We start from the raw sequence: 26,669 nt of genomic DNA on the forward strand, positions 1-26,669 counted from the left end.
TTTTTTATTTCCTCTTTTTCAAAAACTTCCAATAATAATAAAAAAAAAATTGTTTCTCGGAAGAATATATACTGAAGTTGTATAGCAAGCTCACCTTAAAATGTTCTAATATAATCAAAGTTTCCAAATTTCTTGAATTCTATATTGTTCGTCTCACTGTACCCCGTTCTCTTCTTTTGTTGAATTATCTTTTCCAACATTTTCAAGTTTTAGCCCCAAAACATTTTGATTCTTTTTTATTGTTTCAAAAGCAAAATTCATCATTGTTGAAATTGCCTGAGGAAAAATTGAACTAGTGAATATTGATTCTTTGTAGTTAGTATATTCGTTCTTTACCAATATTGTAGTAATGAGGTCATTATACTTATTTGTTATAAGCAGTCTTCTGATAGGTGCTGTTGACTTTTGAGAGATGATTTTTTCAAGTTACTAACTCGAATGTGATATTGATTTATGTTAAATCGATGTTTGCTTCAGTATGAAAACGTTTTGAATACACTGTTCAAAAATTCCGAAACGTCATTGATTGCTTTCGGGTGACGTTTCGGGACTTCAAGGGTTTACACCAGTTTTCTATGAAATACAAGTTTTGTTGCGAAAAAGTGTCCTGAATCGCAACATGTTCCATGAATTTCGGTTTTACACTGTGGTGGCAAACATTTTTAGCTGCCAGTGTAAAAGTATGTTAGGACTCTTAATTAGTGTTCCTCTTTCAGTTTAGATACAGCCTCTCCGGATTGACTGAGACGGATTGATCAAGGGCGAAATGTAGTCTCCGGACATCGAAGCTTTGAAGGTATTACTTGCAATTACATATTAGATTTGACCATATTTGTTTTAGAAGCTCTCCTGGTAATGCAGGAAGGTGCCAAGCTATAACTATATAGGGGAGACTGGGGATACTTGATCCCTGGGGATGCATGATCCCATAGGCAAAAATGTACCAAAACCATCAAGTAGATTTGAAACCTGACAATTATGTTAAAGATATACTTGTACAAAAATTTGGCAACATTGTGCTCTTTTTTTTTTCAGCCATTTTGTTTTAGCTCAAGAAATGACTGTCTGAATGTGTCAAGGGAAACTTTTTTGTTAGGAAAGCATTCTGAAGTTTACATTATCCGTTAGATACAACTTAAAACAAATACCGAAGTGTAATGTTAAAGTATAGACAAGCTTTAATAATTGAGATATATTTTTAGTAAATTGCTCCTGATTGTTAATAATAGAACAAATATGTTTGTAAAAATCGCATATTAGGGATACTTGATTTCTTGGTTTAGAGGATTACATTATCCCAGGGATCAAGTATCCATATGACAATATGAACGCAATGAAAACAATATAACTGCTGTTTACTTAGTTGACATTAACTTTAAACATTCAAAACCATGTTCACATAATAAAATTTATCATAGTATGAGCAAAAGATTAAACAATCACTGCAGTAGATATGCTAAACTATTAAAATATCAGTTCGCACTTGTAACCCACATAACACCTCAAACATCCAAACATAAACTAACTCTACTGATGAATTATGTTCTGATCAGTCAAATGAGCTTGAACAAGTTGAAATAGATGTTTATTCCTTGTTTGAATGAAAAAAAAAAACGATTTTGCTGTAGTTAGATTTACAACAAAAAAGTAAGTTGCCCATTATGTTGACCCATTAGCGGATATGTAAAGTTGGATTTCTGAAGTTTGAAATAAGATTTCTAAAGCGAAAAGGTACCATTCTTAATCAATCTATTTTTCCTGAAAAAGTGACAAAAGCGTAGTAAATGAGAATGAATGTGTTAAGTTGATTACATCCAGTTGGGTTGAGCTGAAAGAACTGCAACAAACGAATTGTTTGCATTTGACTTTTCAGGTTTTGAAAACATATGCTAGGCCTTCTTTTCTTTTTTATAAGCGTATATACTGATACTTATATTTTTCTTCCCTCTTATTTAAAATTAATTCAATTGGTAAACTCTTATTTTTTTATTTTAATACCGGAAGCAAATCAATTGATTTTTGTGTGCTTGTCATCCTACTTTATTATAATTTATTGGAATTTTTGCTTCATTACGCTACTTTGAAAAAATTGTTAGTTTAGTTTATAAAATATATTGTTCATGACTGTATTGGAGAATAAGTAACTGATCCAAAGCATCATAAGTTCATTGAAGTTGTGTACATTTTTTTTTCAAATATTCTAGTGGAATTTAAAACAATGTTATTTTGCGTTCACATTATTATTTATTATAACCTAATAAAGAAAAGTAGATATAGTGTTATTTTTTAGAAACATTATGTAGAAAACTAAAATCCATCAATAAACTGCTGATCTAATGAAAAGTCTATATATTTTCTCAGTGGAATCAAGTATCCCCCACGAAGGAATCATGTATCCCTTGACGTGAGGATACAAGATCCCTTTATGATTTTATTGAAACAAAACATTTTACCAAAACTATCTCTTTAATTTCAACTAAAAAAATACTGTTAGATAGAGGGAAAAAATGCCATTCTTCACAACTGATAATTTGCGGCAGAGAGAGAAAATTGCAAACTAAAGTGGGGATAAAGTATCCCCAGTCTCCCCTACATATCAACATACATCCCATACACAAGAAGAGTGCCACAATACGAAGAAATAAAATTTTACAGGAAAAGTGTTTGAAGTTGAACTCTTCAGGCAATTTGTATAAAAAAAAGTAAGTTTGCTGTGCTCTCCAAAGGTTAAAATTCGAAAAAAAAAATCTGTTATTATTTTCAAAAGAAGATAACGTCATTTGAAGGTCTTTAACCGAAGAAAAAAAAAGGAAACTAAAGATTTCTTATTGTGACACTCTTCTCCGAAACGAGCGATTTATAAGTTTTTACTAAAGCTTCTGATTTAGTACAGAAATAGGATCAGCTTTGATTGGAATGGTTTCTGAATTTTTCAGAAAGATTCCAGGCTAATTTCAGGAAAATTACTAACTTTCAGGGCGAAAATTTTCCTGTATTTTGCAAGATATGTTACTGGCAGAAATTAACTGCCCATTATTTTCCCGGAAAGGTTCTGAATTGTTTTTACAGTGTAGTTCTGGTGGTAGTAGTGGAGTTTCATTATATATTACGAAAGGAAAAAAAAGATATATCATAAAAGTGAATAAAACTTTATTTAAAAACTTTCCACCATACATAAAAATGCATATGATAACTACAACACAAAAGAGGGTGATTCTTTTTTTGGTGTAATGAAATACATTCGTTTTCCAAAATAATAATAATAATAAGTTTTGGTTGTGCATAGAAACTCTGCGACAAATTGATAAATTTTCTTGTTCATAAAAACAAACTTTTCATGACTTTGATGTAAGTATTATTGCTTAAATATGAAATTAATTGTTTTAAATCTTAGACTAATTAAGATTCTTAAGTGTTCTAGATGATCACGAACATACATTAAAGCAAGTCACTATTCTCTATTAGTAGAATTCAGCTATTATTTAGTAAAACATTAGTATTCGTTACAAAGGACTTCCTATTATGTCGGCCCCTAACTTGTTTAACAACCGACAAAGTTATAGTACAGCTCGCAATTTACTATTAAAAGTAATTTTTAAAGTTATTCAGATTGATTGATAAGTTTTCTCATGCAAGACATCTCTTGTAGCACTTCATTATACACGCATAAAAATATACAACGTGTCCCGTTTATACCGCCAAGACCTCTATTTTTGCAATCGTTAGTCCTGGATGCATACTTCCAAAAATTTTCAAAATAAGATGCAGAATTAAGATATTAAGAGATTGAAAAGGCCATTACTTTAGTAAATAAGAGGTCTAATTTTGTATATGATCCCAAGTCCCCTACATTGCGTTTAGGAAAATAATCTCAACTGAAAAAAAAAGAAAGAAAAAGAAAAAAAGAAACGTTTGTGACCAACATTCTAAGAGATATTCCAGCTCAAAATTAGTTGGGACCGTCAGAGAAATGACATGTTGTCGATATAAAATATATATATATATATTTGTCTTTTTCATTGCTGTTGAAAAATAAATGCAAATGCTATGCTACGATGCGTAAAAACGCACTGCACAAGTTCGTACAATTTGAAAAAAAAAAAAAAAAAACACACACACACTATGTGCACAAATAGTTTTAAACAATTACTATATTTCTCCCCAAAAGGATGCGTTTCGTATCTCGACGAATATTGGTCGCAACTATTGTCAAATTATTTTGCTCGGACTGCTTTTTCATGCTTGTGATTTCTCTAAATTCAACTTTGGGGACTTAGAGACCATACATGTTAAATTTCTCATTTTTTTCACTATTTTTTCGCTTTAAACTTTTAATATGTCTTAACTCTGCATGTTATTTTGACCATTTTCGTATTTGGAAGTATGCTTCTAGGATTGACGATTAGGAAAATAGAAGTCTTGCTGATTAAACGGTGATACGACGTATATAGTGTATATATTTTTGCACTGAGTGTGTCCGAGAAAGAATTTTAATATTCTAAACATTAATAACATATATACTAACAGGTGAAATTAAACTTATTTTGTTGTAATAGGTATGGAAGGCTCTGAAAGTTTTTCTGGTCTTGTCTAACGTAGATGACTCTATTTGTTATCCAATTGAGATAAGGAAAGAAAATTATAGTAGCAAGGACATTTTAGTAGAAACAACTGTACAGGAGAAAGCGCAGTGTAGATCACCCGCAACAAAATTACCTTACAAATAAATTTTCGTTGGATGTACTGTACGTAACCTTCAAATATTACTTGGTAGATATTTTTGGTAGAAAATTTCTTTGCTTGGTTATCTAGTTTTCTTTTGGCTAACCACTGCGCGTTCTCATGTGCAGTCGCCATTTTCGTTATTTTTTTTTTACTTTTTTTGTTTATTTATTTATTTTTTTTATTATTAAAGCTCAATTGGTGAGAAACTAGCGCCCTCTGCTTCAGGCAATTAATACCGGAAAAACCTGGCCTTCAAATTGGAACTAAACTGAATTTTAAAAAAAAAACATCTAAATTGTTACATTTAAGATAGAATTATATATTTAGTGCAATAAGAGTATACATTAAAAAAAATAATCATTCGGAACTGAACCGTTAAACCATAATTTTGGCTTAATGAAAAACGAAACTGAACCGAAATATGCTTTTTTTTTTTTTTTTTTGGTTGAACTAGAACGAAAACCGGAGCAAAAACACTTACGGTTTGTTAAAGATTAGAATAATACGAACACCCTCTATGTATATGAAGTGTACTCACTCTGTGCATGTTATTCAGTAGCTTTTAGCTAATACAGTTGAAACTTTTACGAAAATAGTTTGAGTTAAGTAACAAAGAGTTCATTAAATATTGTTAGCAACACTAGATTGAAAATTCAAAGCTTTACTGATTAAAGCATGTTTTGACTTCCGTCCATGATTTTCGAGATCAGAAAAATATATCATGATTTTAAGAAAGGAGCAATTTCATGAACAAAAAAGTAGGAGCTTTTATTATGCACGTATAATTTTCAGAAAATGTTAATACCATTAAGATTTCCAACATTGTGTAATGCGTTACATTCAAACGACATTGGTACTCACAAAATTTTTTTTAAAAAAAGTTACATTCACTGTAACACTTTCAAAATAATGTATATCAGTAAAATTGGTGAGGAATAATTTTTCAACAACTGCTTCAATCCCTCGTCATGAATCAATACACAGGGGCGTGCACAGAAATTTTGGGCGTCGTCACAAATGACCCCTTCACATTGTTTACCCCAACGTTCCTACACATATTTCACCTCTAATTTTTAAAATATATATAATCCCCCCCCCCTTCAGGCTCAGGCCCGGGCCAACAGGAGTCCCTTCTCCCTTCTTGTGCTCGCCCCTGTAAGTACAGCAATATTAGAATAGAATAATGTGGTTATAACAACTTTAATCCTTTGTCGTTTCTGAATCTCGAGTAATACTGCTATTGCTGAACAAAACATATTATCAATCTTTTTAATCGCAGGGACGATTTCCTGGCATCTCTACCTGTAGACAAAACAATGCGCAATCTTTTCCTTTCGTGGACTGAGCATTGATTTGTCCGCGCAATTCGAGAAAAGGAAGGTTTGCTCATTAATTTGTCTACCGGTTGAGATACTAGCACACGACACCTGATTTCTGAAAAATGAGTATTTATAAGATTGACGGATAATAGCAAACTAATAACGGGTTTCAAAATCCGTCATGGGTTTCTGAATTATCATCCTCGGTAAAATGTAACAGGATTAAAGAGATTTCAGTGACTTTAATCCATCTCATGCGTTACAATATTAGCTTGTTGTCATTTCTAACCGTACGATTCTATTATCACTAAGTAAAGGAATCGTTATATATAAATAACGATGAAATGTCTTTTCTGCTAAAATATAAATAAATTTACCTAAATAAATCACAAACCGTAAACAAACTACTGCAACAAGCTTTTTCGGGACTACAGTGGATCCCTTTCATCGGTGCAGACGTGCTCAACACACAACATCAATGTCGTGAATGAACGTGTCATCAACCTGAAACACCAACACTCATACCAAAGGGTCATATTAGAAGTTGTTTCTTGAAAACACAGGACAAAGGACGAAAATGTATGGCTTTCATTCTGTTTTTTCACTAGTTAACTTCTAATCCAACCCCAGACCCGGCTCCTTGAGTGGGCAACCTAGGCGGCCGCCTAGGTCGCCCACCGGCAGATTTTAGGGGCGGCGAATTTCGAAATTGAAACTTTTTTTGCAAAGAATGAATATCTGTTTCAGCGCCATTAGATTTGCTGCTTCAATGCACAAAATTAGAAATTTAGAATGTGTACCAGTCTTTGGATATGTAAAACATTGTTCGAAATTTTACAAGAAATTTAATTTAATTTTAGAGGCGGCAAATTGCGTGATTTAAAAGTTTTTTGAAAATATTAATATCTGTTTCAGTGTCATAAGATGCACTACTTAAATGTTAAAAAAGATAACTTTATGTTTATAAGCACCAGTGCTTGGATGCGCAAAACCCAATTTGGAATTGAACTAGAAACTTTACTATTGTTTCTATTTTATTAAAATATTATTTTATGTTATTACTAGTGGTACCCGCACGGCTTTGCCCGTAATAGAAAAATTAGAAGATCTTTTGGTTCGCCTGTATATTTACAGATAATGTATGGTGAATTTTCTCACCAATTGGCTTGTACCCATGTGACGGTCCACGTTATGATAATTTCGTATCTCCCCAATTGGTTTGTGTCCATGTTACGGTTCCACGTTATGATAATTTCGTAATTTACTCGTCCATCTTATGATAGTTTTGTTCTTAAAATTGGAATAGAAAAAGAACCACATCGAATTTTCGAAAAATCGCTTCAAGGTGCACACCCCTATGCTACAAACTAACTTTGTGCCAAATTTCATGAAAATCGGCCGAACGGTCTAGGCTCTATGCGCGTCACAGAGATCCTGACATCCTCCAGACAAAGAGACTTTCAGCTTTATTATTAGTAAAGATTATTATTATCATTATAATTCAACAGGGGTATGCACTTGTCAATATCGCCTAGGGCGGCAGGTGTACTAGAGCCGGCCCTGTCCAACCCTTTGGTACTAATACCTGATGGATGTCCCGTTTCCTCACGAATTAGCTGTTGTAAGCTGAGTGCTTTCACACTGATGAAGGGCTCCACTGTATCCTTGAAGTAGCTATTTGAAAAAGTTTTGCTGATTATTTGTTATTTATTGACGTTGTTGATTTATTTTATTCACATTGAAGTCATTTCGAGATTAACACAGTTTTATTTTACTATGAAATTTCAAAATGACTCAGGATTTTCCTATTGAATGATGTCATTTAAAAGTAAACCCTTTTAAAATTTGACCACGGAGAGATGGCGGATGACCTTGAAGCAAAAACATCATTTGTAATAGGTTGTTTGTTATTATTTTGTAGTATATAGGATCAGCGAGAACGTACTACTCTGCGTTTTCTGGCTAATTCTACCAATTACAAATAATACAAATGATATTTCCGTCAAGCTTTAGTAATATTTAAGGCTGTCTATAATAAAAGTTCCTACTTTATTGCTCTTAAATTAATTACATAAAAGGAACAAATGACATACTAAACTTTTGATAGTTGTCAGAATTTATAGTCTATTTTATATTGCTCTTTTAATGTTTAAGGCTAATCATCAAAATATTTGTTGGGAAAAAATAGAATGCACAAAGAAATCATGACTTATGTACAGTGAAGAAGGTATAATTGAAATATCTTTTGAATTTCTTCAACATTAGAATCTTCTCCATTTGGCAAAATATCTGTTAAAATCACTTTTCAAGACAAGAAACTCTATACACAATATTGGATCACCCTCACTTAGCTATAATAAAAACACAAAATAACACAAATACTATATTTTCATTACTATCACAATCACGCTTATGGCAACAGCAAAAGTTTTAAATTTTTTTCCGATTCAAAATACGATATTTACTTATAAATATCGGTTTTTACTTACAGGCTAAAGACCTAAACAGTTTAAAGTTCAGAAGTTGTAACAGAAATTCTAGCAAGAACATAGAAGTAAAGCATGAAGAAAATTTAGAGGAAACAAAACATTAAATAAAAATTATCTGTAAAAAAAAGGTGAAAGCATAAAAAATGTAAAAGGATAAATGTAAAAACATTATAAAATATTTTTTAAAAAATGCAAAAGCATAAAAACACGCTAAAAAATTGAGAACAGTGATTAAAAAAATTACTACATGAACACTTTACAACATAAAATCATTTTTTAAGTGCTTAGGGAAGTACCCTTATTGCACAGAATGTTAACCAATGAAAAAATAGTTGACAGAAACACATTTTTAGTATACAACGAGTTTTAGAAAATATGAATTTCTTACAAATAATTTTGCATTATGAGTATCTGCAAAACAGAATGCACTCAATATAAATAATGAAAATTGTGAGAAATATTTTTCACCGGAAATTGACTCTTTCTTGAAAGATAAACTTCAAGATAATATAATATAAAAGATGAGTTACACACTGTCAACATCGAAAAAGTTTTGCCGCGATATATGCTGCATTTTCTAGCTGAAAGAGTTTTGGTAACAAATATTAGTTAAAGCACTATTTGGTTCTTCAGCGTTGTTGATGGATTTTTAGTTTTTTTAATTAAATAGAGCCAGAAGGCAGTGATGATTCGATTAAAAGTCACTTTTATACGCTGTCTGATACTTCTTCAAGAGAGAGTAAGTCCTCTATTAGTAATATCACATTGTCTATTCCCACTACAGGAGAAAAAATACATATGTGCAATTTTATAGTTGCTTACAAAGACAATAAATAAGTTATTGAATAACGTGAGCTGTAGCACTGCTTTCATTTTAACTCAAACTCTTCTTTTAAAGCTCGTTTGATGCATTTTGAAGTTCTTTCTTTTTGCAGACAGACATAAAAAGGGAAAAGCAACTTATTTCAGTTTGCAAGGAATTTACTTCTTAACTTCTTCCGGGCTTTTATGACACATAAATGATTTATCAAAGCTCCATTAGCTGCACTTTGTATAGCTCATATGGTCATATTTTGATGAAGATTCTTCTGGAAACGGTTCGATGATCTATATGCCTATTTTGACGAATTTCAATGGAATGTTTTCTATCTTTGTTGAAGTTTGACTAAGCAAATGAATGTTGAATGCTGAACAAATTTGAATATCTTCCAACAAGAGGAACAGTGAGAGTTTGTCCTCAAAGTAAAAATTAAAATAATGAAATGGTAATTTTCAACGTTGCATGCAAACAGTACGTCCAACGATACTGAAACTTTTCCTAGCTTTACAAAAGTTACTCTTTAATAAGTAATAGTTTCAAATCAAAGTACAACTTACCAGAGAACTGGGAAGCATGTACAGCTGGGGGTTTATTAATCTTAAATATCATCAACTTTGGGGAGGCTTTTCCGCAAAAATTGAATCGACCGTGGTGTTATTGATTGCAATTTTTCTGTCCTAGTTAAAACGATTCGCTGAGAGCTTTGAAAGGGTTACAAAAAACGTTACGAATCAAGAAATATAGTTTATATTAACGTGATAAAGAAAAATCATTGTAAGTCATGTAAGTTTGCTTCAACAGTGTTCCAAATGAGAGCGATTGGTGATGCGCTAAGCATCAACTCTAAATTTTATTTCTTGAGAGATTCGTTTCAACGTGTAATGTTCAATGGCTGCGAATGGTTTTCGTCGCAATTTCCTTAAATTATGTAGAATACGCGCGTTTGATCTTTGATGCTGATAAAGAGGGTTGTTATTTTTCGAAGCTAGTCACATTGCACAATTAAAACTTGGAGAAATTCTGCGTCAGGTATAAAATAAACAATGTTACTGTACTCGTATTAGTTTTTCATAAACCCGTCAAAGCTCAGAAGTAAATTCTGTCACACTCCATATTATTCGTCAATGTTTGCACCAATTTTAAATTAATACTTCCTCTCTTTTCGTATCATCCCGCTATTTTTTAAATTAAAAAAAAAATTTTAGTTTCAGGTTCCTTTTATGCTTATTTTCTAAAAATAAGAAATTATTTCATGAAAAAAGAAGACGAAGATAACAATATCTATTAGCGGACTGAAAAGTAAATTCAAAATACATAATTTAGCTAATATAAGCAATAAAACAATTACACTAAATGCGTTAAGTATAAAAAACGAAATCAACGGATATTTAAACATATTAAAAATCTTAGAGGATAAAATGAAATTCTTAAATTGTGAAGACTGAACTTAAATTTCGGAAGAACTTAACAGAACTTAATTTTCAAAATCAGAAATTACTTCATTGACAGTAATTGGAGAAAAAAAACCCAGCTGAAACTAAGATAAAAAATAGCCTTTTTCCAGTTCTATTTTCTAAAAACTACGATCTGTGATTTGGAGGAAAGAAATATTTTAGGAGGAGCCTCTTTAATTGTAAAACTATTCAACATGCAGACTCAAAGTGTACTGCATTTTTTCTAACACAAAGTTCGTAATATTTCTGTCCATAGGCTACTATTGTACCGAAAAATTGGAGGTACAAGGAGGGGCTGGAGTGACGGGGGTCAGGTTAAGTGGGCTGACATTTTATTTTTTAAAAAATGCCAATCGACTTTGAAGTCATTACTGATTAAAGAACCATCTCTAAAAGATTCGGGACATGGCCTCCTTCAAAATCAAAGCTACAATTTAGTTTTATAATAATAACATGAGGAAAATATAAAACACACACTTATTAAGTATGTGTTTTTTATTCGTCCTTTAAATACATGAATCGATCCATTTTATCATTTTTTGACCAATCATTAATTTTGTTCTTGGAAAAGTGGAGGCTACAACTCTTTACTTTTGAAAGTGAAGGAACAAAGTTACCCGTGTTCCACCACCTCCTCCCGTACGAGCAGCTTTTGCTTCTGTCAAAATCACGAAAACTGGTGCAAACATTGTGATTAATCTTTCCTGCATCAGACATCTTTCGCAAAGCTTCCCCTAGATGAAATTCGTCCTTACAGCAAGATAAATAACTTTTCTAAAATTAATATAAATATAATCATTCGGTGAACTTTTATTCCATCTCATTCATAAAAGTCCATTCACGTTAACTTTTCAACGAAATATTTCGTTAAAAATATAAGCTTAAAATGGATTTGGATGGCGTACTTCAACTATAGTAAAAATAGTAACTTGAAGTCAGACCGATGTAGCATGAAGATTTTTATCGAAAAGCATTTGTCACTTCATTTAAAAAATGGACGGATAAAATATTCTATAAGAGGTTCAAACATCGTAAATATGTATAAAACTCGCAACTCTTTTTCCATTCTTAGCTCAAATTCATCATTGTCTTTGCAGATATAAGCACATAAAAATAGAAATATGTAAATATATATTTATGTAAATGTATATAAGGATTTATGTATATAAATCGTTTTAAAAAGTTTATAATATTTTGATTCGAGCTAAACATGAACAAAAGCTTCTTGTTAGCTAGTATTTGTAAGCATCGGTGTTTCATCAGCTTACAGTATAACAAGCAGCAAAATGTATAAAAATAATATCACTTTTCTTGCAACAGTTATTGGCATTTCTTGTGTTGCTGAAGCATCTTTTATTCTTCCTGCTGCCTCTGTACATAACACATTCCTTTGGTCACTTTCACTGATAAATACATATATTTTTATTTTCGTAAAGCAATTATCAGATTTTCCAAATGAAGAAAAATCCAACCATTGACGTAGAGTGTTCATCACATTCGACGATAAGTTGGCAGAAAATCTACACGTTGTATCACCAATAACAATAAGTTTGTAGAAAATCTAGTTTTTTATCACCAATACTCAATCACTTGATGCTCAAAATGCATAGGAATAATTAAAAAATGTGGATAAATTTTGATGAGATTTTGAAGATTTGTGCCCCGTTCTGATGAGAAGGAACCATATTTCGCTTGGGGCGATGTCGGTGATATTACAATTCAAGTAATGTCACGTCACATAGCTCATCATCCACTTTCGTTACTTCAATAATGCATGCATCTTCATTGTAGTAGTGCTTTACTATGTCATCATCAATCAGGACAGTAACGCTAAAAGAAAAGAAAAGAAACGAAAAACAATAGTTAAAAAACTAAGAAATGAATTGCTTTTCAAAGTAACAAATTTAAACTGTTATATCTCATTAGTAGGGGAATGTGGGGCAAAATTCAAAATTAAATACTGGGGCAAAATTCAAAATTAAATAGTGGGGCAAAAAGAGTAAGATATTTACCCTGTTTTTAGCACCACCTTTCACTTAACATTTTAACTGCGTAGTAATACGTGTAGACTACTACAAGATTTTTTTTCTAAGTAACAAATTCAAACTGCTATATCTTAGTAGTAGAGGAATTTGGGGCAAAGTGAAATAGCGGGGGAAAACGAAATGTTAAAATACTTACCCTGTTTTTAGCACCGTCTACCACGTAGTATTTTAACTGTGTAGAGTAACACATGTAGGTTACTCTACTCAGGAAAAAGTTTCCTTTGAAGCTCAAAGCATATGATAATACAAGCAATATTCAAAAATTGATACTCATATTGTAATATTTTGCTGTAAGTCGGACATTATTTTGTTATTATGAAATGATAATTTTATTATTAACATTTTAAATATTAATCGAGACCTACTAATATTTAGCGCAGCATTTATTTAATCAATATTAAGTTTATTTTTAATTTTAATGTTTCGTTCAATTAGGCAAGGGCACGCAGGGCAAAGTCAATTCATTTCGTTTACTTGTTCAATTATTTATTTAATAACTTATGACTAAAGAAGTATGAAAAAAATTATAATAAAACATGAAATTCGACGCGAATGAAATGGTCTGTTTAGGAAAAAATAAGTCATGAGTGTATAAATCAGAATACCATAAGAAAAAATTAATAGTTTTGTGTTATATCAGTTTGCTAGATTATCAATTTATTATTAAAATGCCAATTCTTGTTTTAAACTTTTAATTACAATATCAAGTATTAATTAAATAAAATTGAAAACAGCCCTTACCCTTTCTTGCATTTCTTGTATATGTTTCTTATGCTAGATGAATTTAGCTTGTATTTTTTTTCTATCTGTAATTTTAAAAAAAAGAGGAAAATTAAATGCATGTATTGTCACAGTAGCACTAACATGTATCGAGAGAGACAGAGTAAGAGCACCGAATATGGGATACCTCTGTTTTTGTCAATTACTACTAAAATACAGAAAAATTTTAGCGTAAAATGAAATTCAGGATTTTGATCAGAATTAAATGAGTTTAAAAGCTTAAACCGAAAATTTGCGCTATAAATTTAATTTTTTACAAAAACTCTTGTTTATACGAGATGACTCCTATTTTACCACAAATGGTTTGCCACAAAATAATACATGAAAACAACAGATAGCATTTTATAAATCAAATATTTGCACTCCAAATAGCTGATTTTTTTTTATTTATTTTTTTTTTTTGAGTTTATCTACTCTGTTTATATAAGCCTATTTGAGACATTTCTGCCACCGAACATACTGTTCTCCCTCCTGATTATTTGAAAAAAAAAAAACCTTATGCAATACACACAGATATTACCATTTTTCATCCCCGATTGAACTCTTCCCCTATTCGTCTTTTTTCTGACGAAAAATAAATTTGCTTCTCCCCATTTTGCGAATTTTGCTCGATATTGCGCCCTACCCTATATTGCGCTCTTCGCCATCATGCTTTTCATTCTCAGTCACATCCATTACTAATGTTGAAGTCGAAAAGCTACTGAAAAAGTTGATACTTGACGTAATACAGAAAAATAATAATTTATAAAATTAAATTTTTCAACGTATAAAAAAGCTTCAACAAATAAGTGAAAATCTAATAGTGCAAGAGCTGGTGAGTATGATGGAATGCCTACGATGCTTAACAGGAAACAAACACCAAATCACGACGATATTCCACCGCTTGCAGCTTGTGCGATTAAAATCGCACAGCAATTTTTACGACTTTCACATCTTCCGTACTCCGCAGACCTTGCACCCCCCAACAGCTTTATCATTTCAAATTTTCTGAAGGGTGTATACTTTCATGGGAAGGCGAAGGGCAGTATCGGTCGAAATGAGTTTTCGAGATATTTGAAGAAGCTCGTTTTGGATTCCATACAAACAGTAGGAAAATGTTTCAATTTGATGTTTTTTCCATGTTTTATTTTCAGCGGAAACCAAAAAAGCAAGGTCGTACAATAAAGCTCAAGTACAATTGATGACAAAAGTGCAGTGAATGAAAAATTTGCTGTTACTGCTCTTTACCTTCCCACGGTAGTATACTCAATGTGCTTTAAATTGCAAAGCAGTAAAAACCACGACCAAATATATGTAAACAAGTTAACTTTTGAAAACCAGCGGGAGAGGGGCTCCGACTTTCACATTCCTCTTTTTACAAAAATGTTTGCTGTGAAAAAAATCATAAATGAAGAATTTATCAAATGAGCACTATTTTATGCATTCAAAGTAGTGAAGGCGTTCTTCAAAAATTGTGGGTTTAAGAAGAACGCCTTAAAAACAAACGCAACTACAAAGAACGTCTTCAAAAAATGATCACGCTGTCATCAACCTGGCAACTTGTCAAGTCATACGCAACGATCGATATTTTAACATATCGTAAATACTGCGAACATTTATAATGATCGCTTCAATGCTCTACCTTTGGAGTGACTCAGACTTCTAGCACAGATAGCAATTTCTTAAACTTTTACTTTTCCAATACAGTTGAGCTGGGGTGGAGCAAGTAACTTAAGGTGGGGTCCGCATAATTTTGAAATTTTCTTATCGAGATCCACAAAAAAATAAATAAGTAAAAAAAAACTTAATAACAAATTATTAATTTTTTTCATCTCCAATGGAGCATTGGAAGTGTACATTAACGCCTTACTAAAATTAATATGGCAATGGATAGCTCCTGTTTAGAAAAATTACGAGGGGAGAAACATTAAACTTAAACTTACCCCTCTCGCAAGACCTGCAAGCGACGGAGGATAAATATGCAAAGGCTGGAATGTATCTTCAGATTCTTGACGGGCGTAAAGCAGCACTGAAAAAAAAAAGTGTTTTTCTACACCTTTTTAAAATAAAGCATGTTGTACAACTTGTTTTAATTTGGCATACAACACACTAATGTGAATTCGGTATCGTAGTTGAATAAAGTAGTGGTGTTTATTCTCAGGGCAATAAGTTTACCATTACATTTTTTATTTGCCAAACAGGTACAAAGTTTCCCTTATCACATTTTTTTTTTAATACTCGTTCTACAGATTAAGTGTATTAGATAAGTTCCTTCTACGCAAACCGCTTTTAAACCTGGATTATTAGAATATTCAAACTTCCCCGTAGACTGTTACGTTAAGTGTCTTTTAAACAGTTCAAAAATGTAGGAAAAACTATTAGAATCAAAAAACGAAACGTGATCAAAAAGTGTCCAAACGGTGATCTATCGAAAAAAAAGGAAAAAAAATGCTTGCTTTGGTCGGTTTATTCAAAAAACATTAAGTAAGGGGCGGGGGCAAAAAAAAAAACAAACTGTCGAAGTGATAGACGTCTAAGGTGTTTGGCTAAAATTGGCTTTTTGGTTCCTGTCGAATATATTTTTCTCCACAAGCTGATTCCTTTCTGCATTGAAAAGGGTCTCTTTGTAAAACCAAAACACGTGAATCATGACATTTTGTGTTGCTTTGTTGAATTTTTGCTTTTATTTGAAGTTTTGCACAACAGTACATTTTTTAACTCTGATATTTAACTTTCTCTAATAATTCCTTTTTTTCCCCTTTTCCAGGAAAATAGGTTAAAAAGTACAATCTGCAGTCAAACAACTAGTTGCCGTGATTGTCTTTGCTTTAGTATCATTTTTAGTCACCTTTTAGCATGTATTTTCAGCCTCAATATTTTTATTTAATAAATGATGATCCTTCTCCCCTTTCCCCCATCAGAAATGGACATTCGTCACTATTTGCGTTTTTCCGAATCCAAAATATTTTGAGAGGGGAAACTATCTGAATCTTTATTCTAAGCGTTTGACAGGCAGGTTGTTATTTTTTAAAGTTATCCTTAAAGAACCGCAAGGTAATATGTCCTCCTCTTTCCCCCTTAACTCGCCCGTGCAAAAAAAAGTCGTAGATAAAGAGCAACAGTTAATAAAATGGTCATTCAGGGTGTCTGCGAGTTTGTCCATACAACTTTACACCATTTCATTTTTTTTTTCAGTTTATTTTAAAATAATAAACAAACAAATCTTATTTTATGAACTCGCCAGCAGAATGCATCACTGGCACTTCAAGTTCCTTATTCTAAGTCTAAAAAATATGAAGTGGTTCAAAGTATCCAGACTGGTTCATTGACTGTAAGGCAAACAAAGACAAAGCATTAGCAAAATTTACACTCACCTCTGTCACCGGGATATAATTTCATCTTTTTTGGCGGCGGGGTGAACATACTACTGCTTCTCGAATCATTATCTCGGCGATCAGTCCTGCAATATGAACTGCAGTCAGATGTTTTCTTTTAAGTGGTATGTTTTGAAAGATGAGTAGATATAACAAAAGAAAATGACAGGTAAGCCAGAAAAAATACAATAGAGCATCGTTTATAGGCCTCTGATATAGTTTTTTTTTTTTTTTTTTTTGGCAGGGAAGAGTCAATTAAAGAGCCCGAATTCATTTCAGATCCTATTAAAGGCAAGCAGCTCCGTTTTTCCAACGAACTATTTCTTGATAACTGTAGCTCTGTAATTTTGGATCTTTGGTACAAAAATTGGCTTTAGCCCTTTCACTTATTTTTTTAATATATTTGAAAGAACGAGAGAAGAACCTTCTTTTAACGAGACAAGAGAAATTTTGCCGCTAAAGCCAGTTTTTTGTACCAAAGATCCAAATTAGTCCAAAAACTGCGATTTTCCGTTTATTAGTGCGTTGTATGTAGAAGCCTATTCCGCATCGAGCTATGTGAACGTAATTCTAAAAACAAATTCTTTTCAATTTTTTAACAGGGTTAAAAGAGCGCGCGTCCCATCCTTTGCATAGGCGTTTTTTTTTTTTTTTTTAAACAAAAATCTGAGAAGCATTTTGGTTAATAATTTTATGCAAACCATTTAATTCATTTTCTTCACTTTTTTTTATAATTTAATCTTTTATGGTACTACTTCTCATTTTATGTTAAACTTTAAATCAATGTTCTTTTTTTCTGCCGACACACTTTTAATGAATATTTAACTTCTTACAGGCAAAGAATACTAAAATATTGATATCTTACCCTGATCCGTTTTGTTCATCTACCACAGGATTGTAGAAACTCAAATCAATTGATGTGACCTAAAATAGAAGTAAAAATTTTCATTTCGTTCATTAAAAATAAACATAAAAACATAAATTTCAAATACAGTGAGCGCCGCTTAATTGAATCATGTTTGTTTCGAACAGTTTTGATTTAATAAAGCGGCTGAGTCAGAAAAGCAAAAATGTGTCTGTGTGTGTGTGTGTGTTTCTTTTTTTTTTTGAGTCAACTCTCCTGGAGTTTTTTAATGTTAAAGCTGGATTTCGTTCTGTTTTTGAGCATTTGATTCATTAAAGCGGCTGATTCGATTAACCTCTGATTGAAATATCCGGCACTCACTGTATTAATTTTTTTTATCATCATCATTATAAGTGCAGATGCATTATTACTGTTGCACTTCAGAGCCTTTTTCAGAACGGGCGCAAGCCCACTAGTAGTAATTGTATTTATTTTTTCTCTTTTTTATTTTCCTGGGGCGACTATTCTTTGCTTGATTTTCAATTCAGATGCTTAATTTTATAGGTATAGCGTTGATAATATTTCGATAAAAATTGTAATGGTTCAGCAACGAAGTCTTAAGTAAAAGTAAACTAAATGGAAAATATTATTAGTAGCGTTTCCATAGTTATGATCAGGGTTCGATAAATCCCGAGCTCCTGATCACCCTGGCGACTTGACAAAAGAAAACAAATTTAGTGACAAGTTCTCCCGGAAGCAGGGCCTGATTACCCAAACGGCTCAGGAAGCTTGAGCTTCTCTTCAGAATTAACAGGGGGCTCAAAAATGACTTAAAATTTTCAGTTTCTGCTTTTGAATGTGATTTAAAAGTATTCAAATATTAGAACTCGTTTAATAAACATTTTGGAAGGATTTTAAAAAGTGAGGACACAGTTTATAAAATGTGATAGCAAGCTATTCATCTGTGGAACTTGCCCCAATGTACTACAATATACTTTTATCACACTTGATAAATTTTATGAAGGGATAAATCTGAAACAACTAACATCCCTTATCTGCTGCGAATGGGAGTACAGAAATATGTAATGTACAAAATTTCAATATGTCTAGGGGGGCAATAAACTTTAATCGGAAGTCTGCTTGGTCGTATTTGGAAATAATACGTATAGCATTAGTGAGTTTTGTCTCAATGTGCGTAGAATTTTTAGAAAATACATAATGAAAACAAAAGATGGGGACCCTGAAATAATACTTAGCTTCCCCTAACTTCAGAGGTTAATCGGGCCCTGCCCGGAAGAAGAATTTTTCAGAATCTATATTGCTCTGAATTTTTCTCTATAACTCTAAGAGATAATTTGCACGGCGTTATTACTATTTTTTCTGTTACCTAAGATTTAAAAAGTTTTTAGGTTCCTGGTATGATCATCATCATAATCATACCCATATGATTATCATCATAACAGAAACTAACAATGTATTCCTAAAGAAATAAATGAGTAATTTATTGCATGCTTTTAACTCACTTCAGTAATAGTTTTAGCTTGGCTTAATTTCTAGCAAAAGCAATTCGCGAGTTCTTTTGTGCTTAGAGCTTACTTTTAAACAAAAGTACAGAGTTGCCCACCTGGGAGGTGGGTGGGTCATGGCGCAGGCTGCGCCATTGAAATTTTTAGGGGGGTTGTAAGGGGTACTTTTCCTTTTTGAGGATGCTCCCGATTTGGGGGGGGGTTCGTGGTATTTAGGAAAGAGGTACGCTCTTGCTCTTGGGGGGGGGGGTGGGATGGGCGCCCTTGTAAATGAAGTTCTGAAGATGGAGTTAAGTCTTGTTTTTAAATCTTCTCTTTGATTTCCAAAGGAGTGAAGGAGATACAAATCATGGAGATTCGTTACATACGGAAGATATTCGGAAAAAAAAAATGCTTAACTGCACTAGAGACGTGAATTCTGATTGCGTCAGTTAAGCGAGCTTCAGAGACGGGTAATTTATTTAAAGGGTCAAAACGAAAACACGTGATTTATGAGCGATCCCAGAATACTTATGATAATGCTTGTATCAGAGAAGTTGTTACTTCAGTAACTGATGCTAAACAAGCTCATTCAACTTGGAAGTTTTATTTCAGACCAACATGTAACCACTTGCGTTTCATTTGTAGTTTCACGCTTTGAAATGCAGGATAATTTAGATTGATATACATTTATTCATGAAGATATTAGAAATAATGAATATGAATCACAAAAGCAATGATATCAGCAGATTCTCTGGGACACATTGAAATCATACTTAATCCCTCCTGGGACTTACATTCCATGATGGATGCAGTTGCATGATGGATTGAATTCAAATGGTGAGGAACCCAAATTCTGGTGGCGGCATAATTGAAAGGGCTGCTTGGCTGTAAAGGCCTATTTACGTGTAGGTTAGAAGTCATCATAAATTACAAGGTCCTTGGCTTCCATAATACTTATGATTAGAATAGTTAAGCTGTCTTGATTGATGAAAACCGTTTTCAAGAGGTGAAGGCTAAAATGCATTTCAGATAGTAACAACGATAAAAGCTTTCCGATTTTAATTGATGACCTTTCCCGAAAAAACTTTTCCGTTTTTGTTTATAAATCATTATCAAAGTTGCGGAAGAACTTCCCGTTATGCTTGGAGTAAGAGCAATTGGATCAATTTCCTATTTTAAACCTCTAATTAAATAATAACAATAATAATACTAATAATTAATTGATTTTTTCAATTAAATATTGACAATCAATGATCATTTCCAAATCGTTTTTATCGTGTAAAAAAATTGCTCTATTCCATATTGAACGCTAATTCAGGATTAATGAAGATTGGGTGCTTTCTTAGAAACACATTCGTTTGTTGTTCTCGTCTTGGGCCAACTGGGTTGGCAATTTGGGATGCGCTGCTTTACTTTTCCAACTGTACCGTAGTTTGGTGTGAGGTCTGACGTTCACAGTGCACACATGCCAAAAGGGCCCGTTCAAAGGAGGTAACCGCTCATGTTCGCAGCATAACAACACATTAACGCAAAGAAGAAACAAGGACAGGAGAGAGAACGTGCATCCATGCTCGAGCCGGGATTCGAACCCAGAACCTCCTCATCCGCAGTCAGACCACTCTGGCTACTAAACAAGGTGGTCGGCAAATCTTCGCTTAAAAAAATGCCAACTGTTTTCATTTTAAAATACAATACTAATGATTAAAAACCAAACACGGAAAAAATTATAGATACCGTAGTAAAAGGTATAGTATTTTTTCCTTTATCTAATGTTCATTACAAAAACAGTTTTGAGAAAGTTTTCCGCGTGCAGTAATTTATTGTGAAGAATGCAGCGAGTTAGGGGTATGAAAGGGCGTATTTAAAAGATTAACCGAAGAGTCCCAGACTATTCCCGAAATAACTTTTCATCTACTCATTGTGAATCAGGATTTCAATAACTTCCAACAAATCTTGAATAATATATTAGGTTTGCGCTTTTCTCAAAATTAGTTCCTGTATACGCTCCCGGGTTGTCGAAACTCCCTAGAGCTCTAGGTGTTTAAATAGCATTCCAATACTAATATGGTATAATACTAATATGCACGTAAAGACTCCCCCCCCCCCTCCCTGACACAAAAAAGTATAGAAGGTGAATTCAGGCTGCGCTAATGCTGATTATATTTTTCTTGCAAATTTTAAACGATACACTTTAGGAATAGATTGATGCTCATAAAACGCTTTCAGTTGGGGAAAAGTGAAAATTGTATTTATATTTGGTATACAGGTTTTTATTTTAATACACTTATACTGCCTTTTTAAAATTTGCAGTAACTCCTCATTACGCCATGTGTCATGTTTATTGCTTTTCCAACAGGTGAGAAATACATCGACACGTTATAGTAAGTAATGTACCGCCGATGATATTGAATCCAGTCCTCTAGTTAAGTAAATCAGAATTTTCTTTCATTATAAAGATATTTCAAACTGCAATTTCTCAAAAGAAAATGTTTTGGAAGTAGAAGACTATTTAATATTATTGCCAATTTAAAAAATGATACTGTTTGCAAAAGATAAAACACCAAGTTGAAATCACGTAAGTACTGAGACTTCTCCTTTCCCTCCTTTAGAACAACTTGTTTTATTTTGGGCCCGATATAAACTGCCGCATAAGACGAATTATAAATATTGACTTTATTTTTTATTTTTTTATTTGTCCTCTAGATGGCGCTTTGAGATGCAATATTACGTTATCATCTTCGTTTAACCCTTTGAGAACCGTAAGCTTTGCGGTAGACCGGTAGAGTGTGGAAATTTGCGGCGTTTTCAGTAATAATACTAACAATAATATTAATAAACAGGGTATTTCAAACTGTAACTTTTTTGTTGCTAGTATTAAGATTCTAATGCTTTGAAAAGTCAATAAAAGAAAATGAATACACTTTTCAAATTATTTGAATTCGGTAATTTATAAAGTAAATTCTGAACTTTTTGGAGACACCATAACGGTTCTTTAAGGGTTGAGAATTTCCTTAGAATGTCAGCTTCACTGTCATCATAGCTTCGCGAGCGCTGACGACTCATTCTTTTTTCAAAAAATACAATTTAATCCTTTTACCCTTTTTGCTTTTTGTAGTAGTGTAGACTAGAGGGGCGCCACCTCCCCCTCCCCGTTTTTTATGCATTTTTAGCTTAACTCAAGCGTCCATCACTATTTCATTTCAATAACACTTTGGTTGTCATCTGTCCACCTCCCCCCCCCCCCCGTCGCTACAAAACTATTGCTCTTTTGAAAAGTACCCTAACAGAATATCCCAAAGAAATACAAATAAATAAGCAATGTCAATTCAGTCAACATCAAATTTACTTCCTAGGACAAAAAGGCTTTTGCCATCACCTGGAATTGCGATTGACTTGTCCTGTAATTCAGTAATCCCTTTTCATTTTTGTCCTCATCTAGAGAATTACATTTCGAAATTACTTGCTAGCTCCTTTTTAAAACAAAATGCAAAGAAACTAAGGCATTGCGCTTCAAAGAGCTAGTTTCCTCGTTCTGCCTTCTTCCCAAAAATTGTTAGGAATTTAGCTACAAAGTTGAATAAAGAATCATGTTTTGATAGGAGCTATTTTTTTTTTTTTTCGGCATGTATGTTTCAATTTTTGATGAGCCTTAATCTATGAATCATGGACGGATCCAGGGAGGGGCCATTGCCCCCTCCGAGAAAATTTCAAGAATAGTTAAAATCCCCTTTTTTTCAACAAAAATGCAAAAAATGTTCCTTATAATGCATACTAAGTCTAACAATAGGGAAAACATGAGAATGGGGCCATGGCCACCCTGAAAAAGTTTCAAATATAGTCAAAAACCTTTTTTAGAGCTAAATATAAAAAAATCCTTATTATTCCTCGAAGTCTAACAAGAATTAAGCTTAAATTGAAAAAAAAAAAAAAAAAAACTTCATTGTATTTCATGTGAAGCCTAACAAGAACGGAAACAATGCCAGAGGGAGGGCATGGCCATCCCACAAAAATTTCAAAAATATCTAGTGCATACCAAATATTTGGGTTCGTTTAGCATAATGGTCTCGTCTTGTTAGATGTGTTTACTTCCCCCATGGGGGGAAAAAGGGATATGTGTTAGTAAATGTCCGATAAAAAGTTATACATTTAATGATTGCGCATTAAGTTAGATTTAAGTTTTAACCTGGCTTTATGCAGTGCTATGTAATTATTCTAAATTCCCTTTTTAATACAAGACCCTCCAAACCACGCCTCTTCCTTTTGTTAATATTACCATGATCGTTTACAAACCACGTTTTAAAAAATAACTTGTAAAAGTTTCCAGGTGAGGATTCCCCACCTGTCATTTTCTCCAACATCGTTCAAGATTGGCCTAAATAATTTTGTTTTAATCGCTTGAGTTTCTAAATGTTTCCGTGGGAGAACTCCTCCCTCCCTAACATCATTGAAAGTCTTCAAGAATTACGTTTCTGGAGCTTCAATTTCGAAAAATTGCTGGTCCTCTAAAAGTTACTCATGAATCAAGGATTGCCTACATTTTTAATTTAAAGAGATCTATTTTGAAACATTTTGGGAGTGTGAACCTCATAATCTCTTCTACCCCTAATTAAACCAAAGATAGTCTAGAATGCGTTTTTAAGTCTATAAATTAGTAAAATTTCCTGGGATGAGCCTTTTGATCTCTCCTCCCTTTAACGTCACCAAAAATCGTTTTAAACAGCCTTTTTAGAGCTACAATTTCGGAGGGAGCGCTCCAAACCTCTTCTCCTCTACCATTACCAAAGATAATAAGAATTCATCTTTAAAACTGCAAATTAGAAAAATTTCTTAGTGTGGGCCCTCGAATTTCTCCTCCACGTATCATTACGAAAAGATCGTATTTAACTGCGCTTTTGGCTCTACAATGGCAAAATAATCCGTCGGAGAAACCTCGAACCGCCTTCTTCTTAACATTATTGGAGAAAATGTTTGCATTTTTAAGGTTTCAATTTCGAAAAATGGCAGGGAGGGGGAGGTCGCACCTGAGCCCTGAACGTTACGAAAGACAGTTACAATGCATTTCTAAGATTACAAATTAAAAGAATTTCCTTAAATGGGCCCTCAAATTTCTCCTCCCTCTAACATCATCAAAGATCGTCTAAAACTGCATTCTTAGAACTACTATTTCGAAAAATAGACAGGGGAGCACCACCGAACCTTTTCTCCCCTAACATTACCAAAGACCGTCTAAAATACGGTTTTAGGACTTCAAATTCGAAAATTTTACGAGGAAGAAACCCCCGGACCCCCTTTACTTCAGAGTTAATATTATGATTACGGTTGGTTCATATCGGCTGCATCTTAAATCAGAAGTCCTATACAGTCGCCTCAGAACACACTAGTGATTACAGAAATACCACTTTGAGGCCACGATTTATGCACACGTTTGTTAAGAAAAGAAGAAAATTATTGGGAAGGTTACAGCCTTTATGTTAAACTTGCGTCGCCTGGTAAAAATTCCTTACAAAATGCTCTAGTTAAAGGTTGACTATATTGACATTTGAAAAATTCAAAAATTTTCCAAAGCATCGTATTTTTCCAAATGGCCCCCTCCGAGAATTCTGTCTGGATCCGCCCTTGCTATGACTCTACGATTATGTTTCGCAAAAATCCCTTTCAACCTTTTAGTGTAATATTTAAGGCACGTAATTTATGAAATATGCTTTTTTGCACTGTTAAAACTGCTTGCTGCCTGTGGCATCTTTTAAGGTGAAACGTTGTAACATCAACGGTATTCCCTTCAGGGTGCCATTTGGCTCCCTGCGGCCCACCTATGGCACCCTTAAGGGAGCCATAAGGGTGCCAGAGGGAGTCAAATTACATCCTTATAAATTAAGTGCCGCTAGTGCTGCAACGTTTCACACTAAAAGGTGCCTTATGTAACCCGCAGTTATAAGTTTTTGATAGTAGTGAGATTTATTTATTTATTTATTTTTGAAGTCGAGCAGATAAATATAATGGACCAGTAAGTAAAGTGTTTTCTAATAAAGAAATTTCTAACAAGTGTTTTCTTTTAACCCAAAGATTAAACTGCTCTCGTTATCAACATCCTTTTGCCCTCTAGTTAGCAAATTTTCTAGATCTATAAAACTCATTTTGTTTTGAAGCAAAATACCCGAAAAAGGTTACATATCGGTCTAATTTTCAATTTTTTTGTCGTATTATGATTGAAAAAATGGAAATCAGTTGGTGCAATATCGGGTGAGTATAGTGACTGAAGCAACCTACTGAAATTCATTAATTTTTTTACAGCGATGATCGTCTTGAGCGCAACCCGAAATTCGCAGGAAATTCGTGAAAACTTTCGGGAAAGTTTCGCGAGAACACGAATGCAATTAGTAATATATAATAAAAGTCATGGTAAAAATAACAAAACACACAATAAAACTGAAAAGTTGTATGTTCCTTGATTTATGCAGTAGTGTTAAGGTCTTAATTTAAACGTACAGAATATAGGTACAACAAATTGTTATTTTCGTTTACGTTTCGTTAGTGATCGCTTCATACGAAATACACCCCCATCTTGACACAAATAGGTTTATCTCTAAGAAATTGCCATTAAAATGAAAGTCATAAGTTTAAAAACAAAAGAAATACCAAATTTAAACAACTTTCGCCTAAATTGGGGCATTTATAAATAGTCGTATATTTTAGGAAAACGCTTAAAAACCGCGAAAAACATCGCTGAAATTCGAGGTACGCCAAACTTGCAACATTAGTTTTTGTATACGTGATTCAGAATCGCACCTTTTCTATAACAGACAATCACTAATATATTCGTCCGACATTGCACTACCTGAATTCATTGTTTTCTGATTGCTACAACACTTTTCACGCGACAAAAACTGGAAAAATTGGCTAATTTCCAAATCACCATCGAAAGAAATGTTGTATCAGAAACAACTCTTTAAAAAACTATGATTGAAAATCTACATTGTAGAAGACAAAAGGGTGTTGATAATGGAAGTAATTTCATCATTTATTAAGAAAAAAACTGACATAAACTTTCTTTGTTGAGAAAAACACGACATTTTAATTCCGGTCCCCTAAGCAATGATTAGGATTGCCTCTCCCCTCTCGAAGACCCTGATCATATTTGTTAGCCAGTCCCAACAGAAATATCACTGGCTATCTCATATGATAGCCATGACAGTCAAATTATTGTTAATAGCATTAACTTTTGCTTTCTCGGGTGATTGATTAGATTCTCATACATCTTTTTATTTATTCATTTATTCAAATTTTTTCATCGCCTCTTTTCCATCCTTAACCACAAATTGGGTACGTTATCGG

General features: G+C 33.1%; 1 protein-coding gene across 1 annotated transcript in view; it reads right to left on the reverse strand.

The window, feature by feature from the left end:
* Positions 1-12,519: 12,519 nt before the first annotated feature.
* LOC129231134 (protein grainyhead-like) overlaps positions 12,520-26,669 on the reverse strand; it is a 211,357-nt gene continuing 197,207 nt past the window's right edge. Inside the window, exons 13-17 of the mRNA XM_054865381.1 lie at positions 17,851-17,909; positions 16,986-17,071; positions 15,555-15,640; positions 13,594-13,658; positions 12,520-12,637 (exon numbers count right to left, since the gene is read on the reverse strand). Coding sequence (XP_054721356.1) covers positions 12,520-12,637; positions 13,594-13,658; positions 15,555-15,640; positions 16,986-17,071; positions 17,851-17,909 — 414 coding nt within the window. The remainder of the gene's footprint in view (positions 12,638-13,593; positions 13,659-15,554; positions 15,641-16,985; positions 17,072-17,850; positions 17,910-26,669) is intronic.

This window comes from Uloborus diversus, chromosome 10 (assembly GCF_026930045.1).
Source record: "Uloborus diversus isolate 005 chromosome 10, Udiv.v.3.1, whole genome shotgun sequence".
NCBI lineage: Eukaryota > Metazoa > Arthropoda > Arachnida > Araneae > Uloboridae > Uloborus > Uloborus diversus.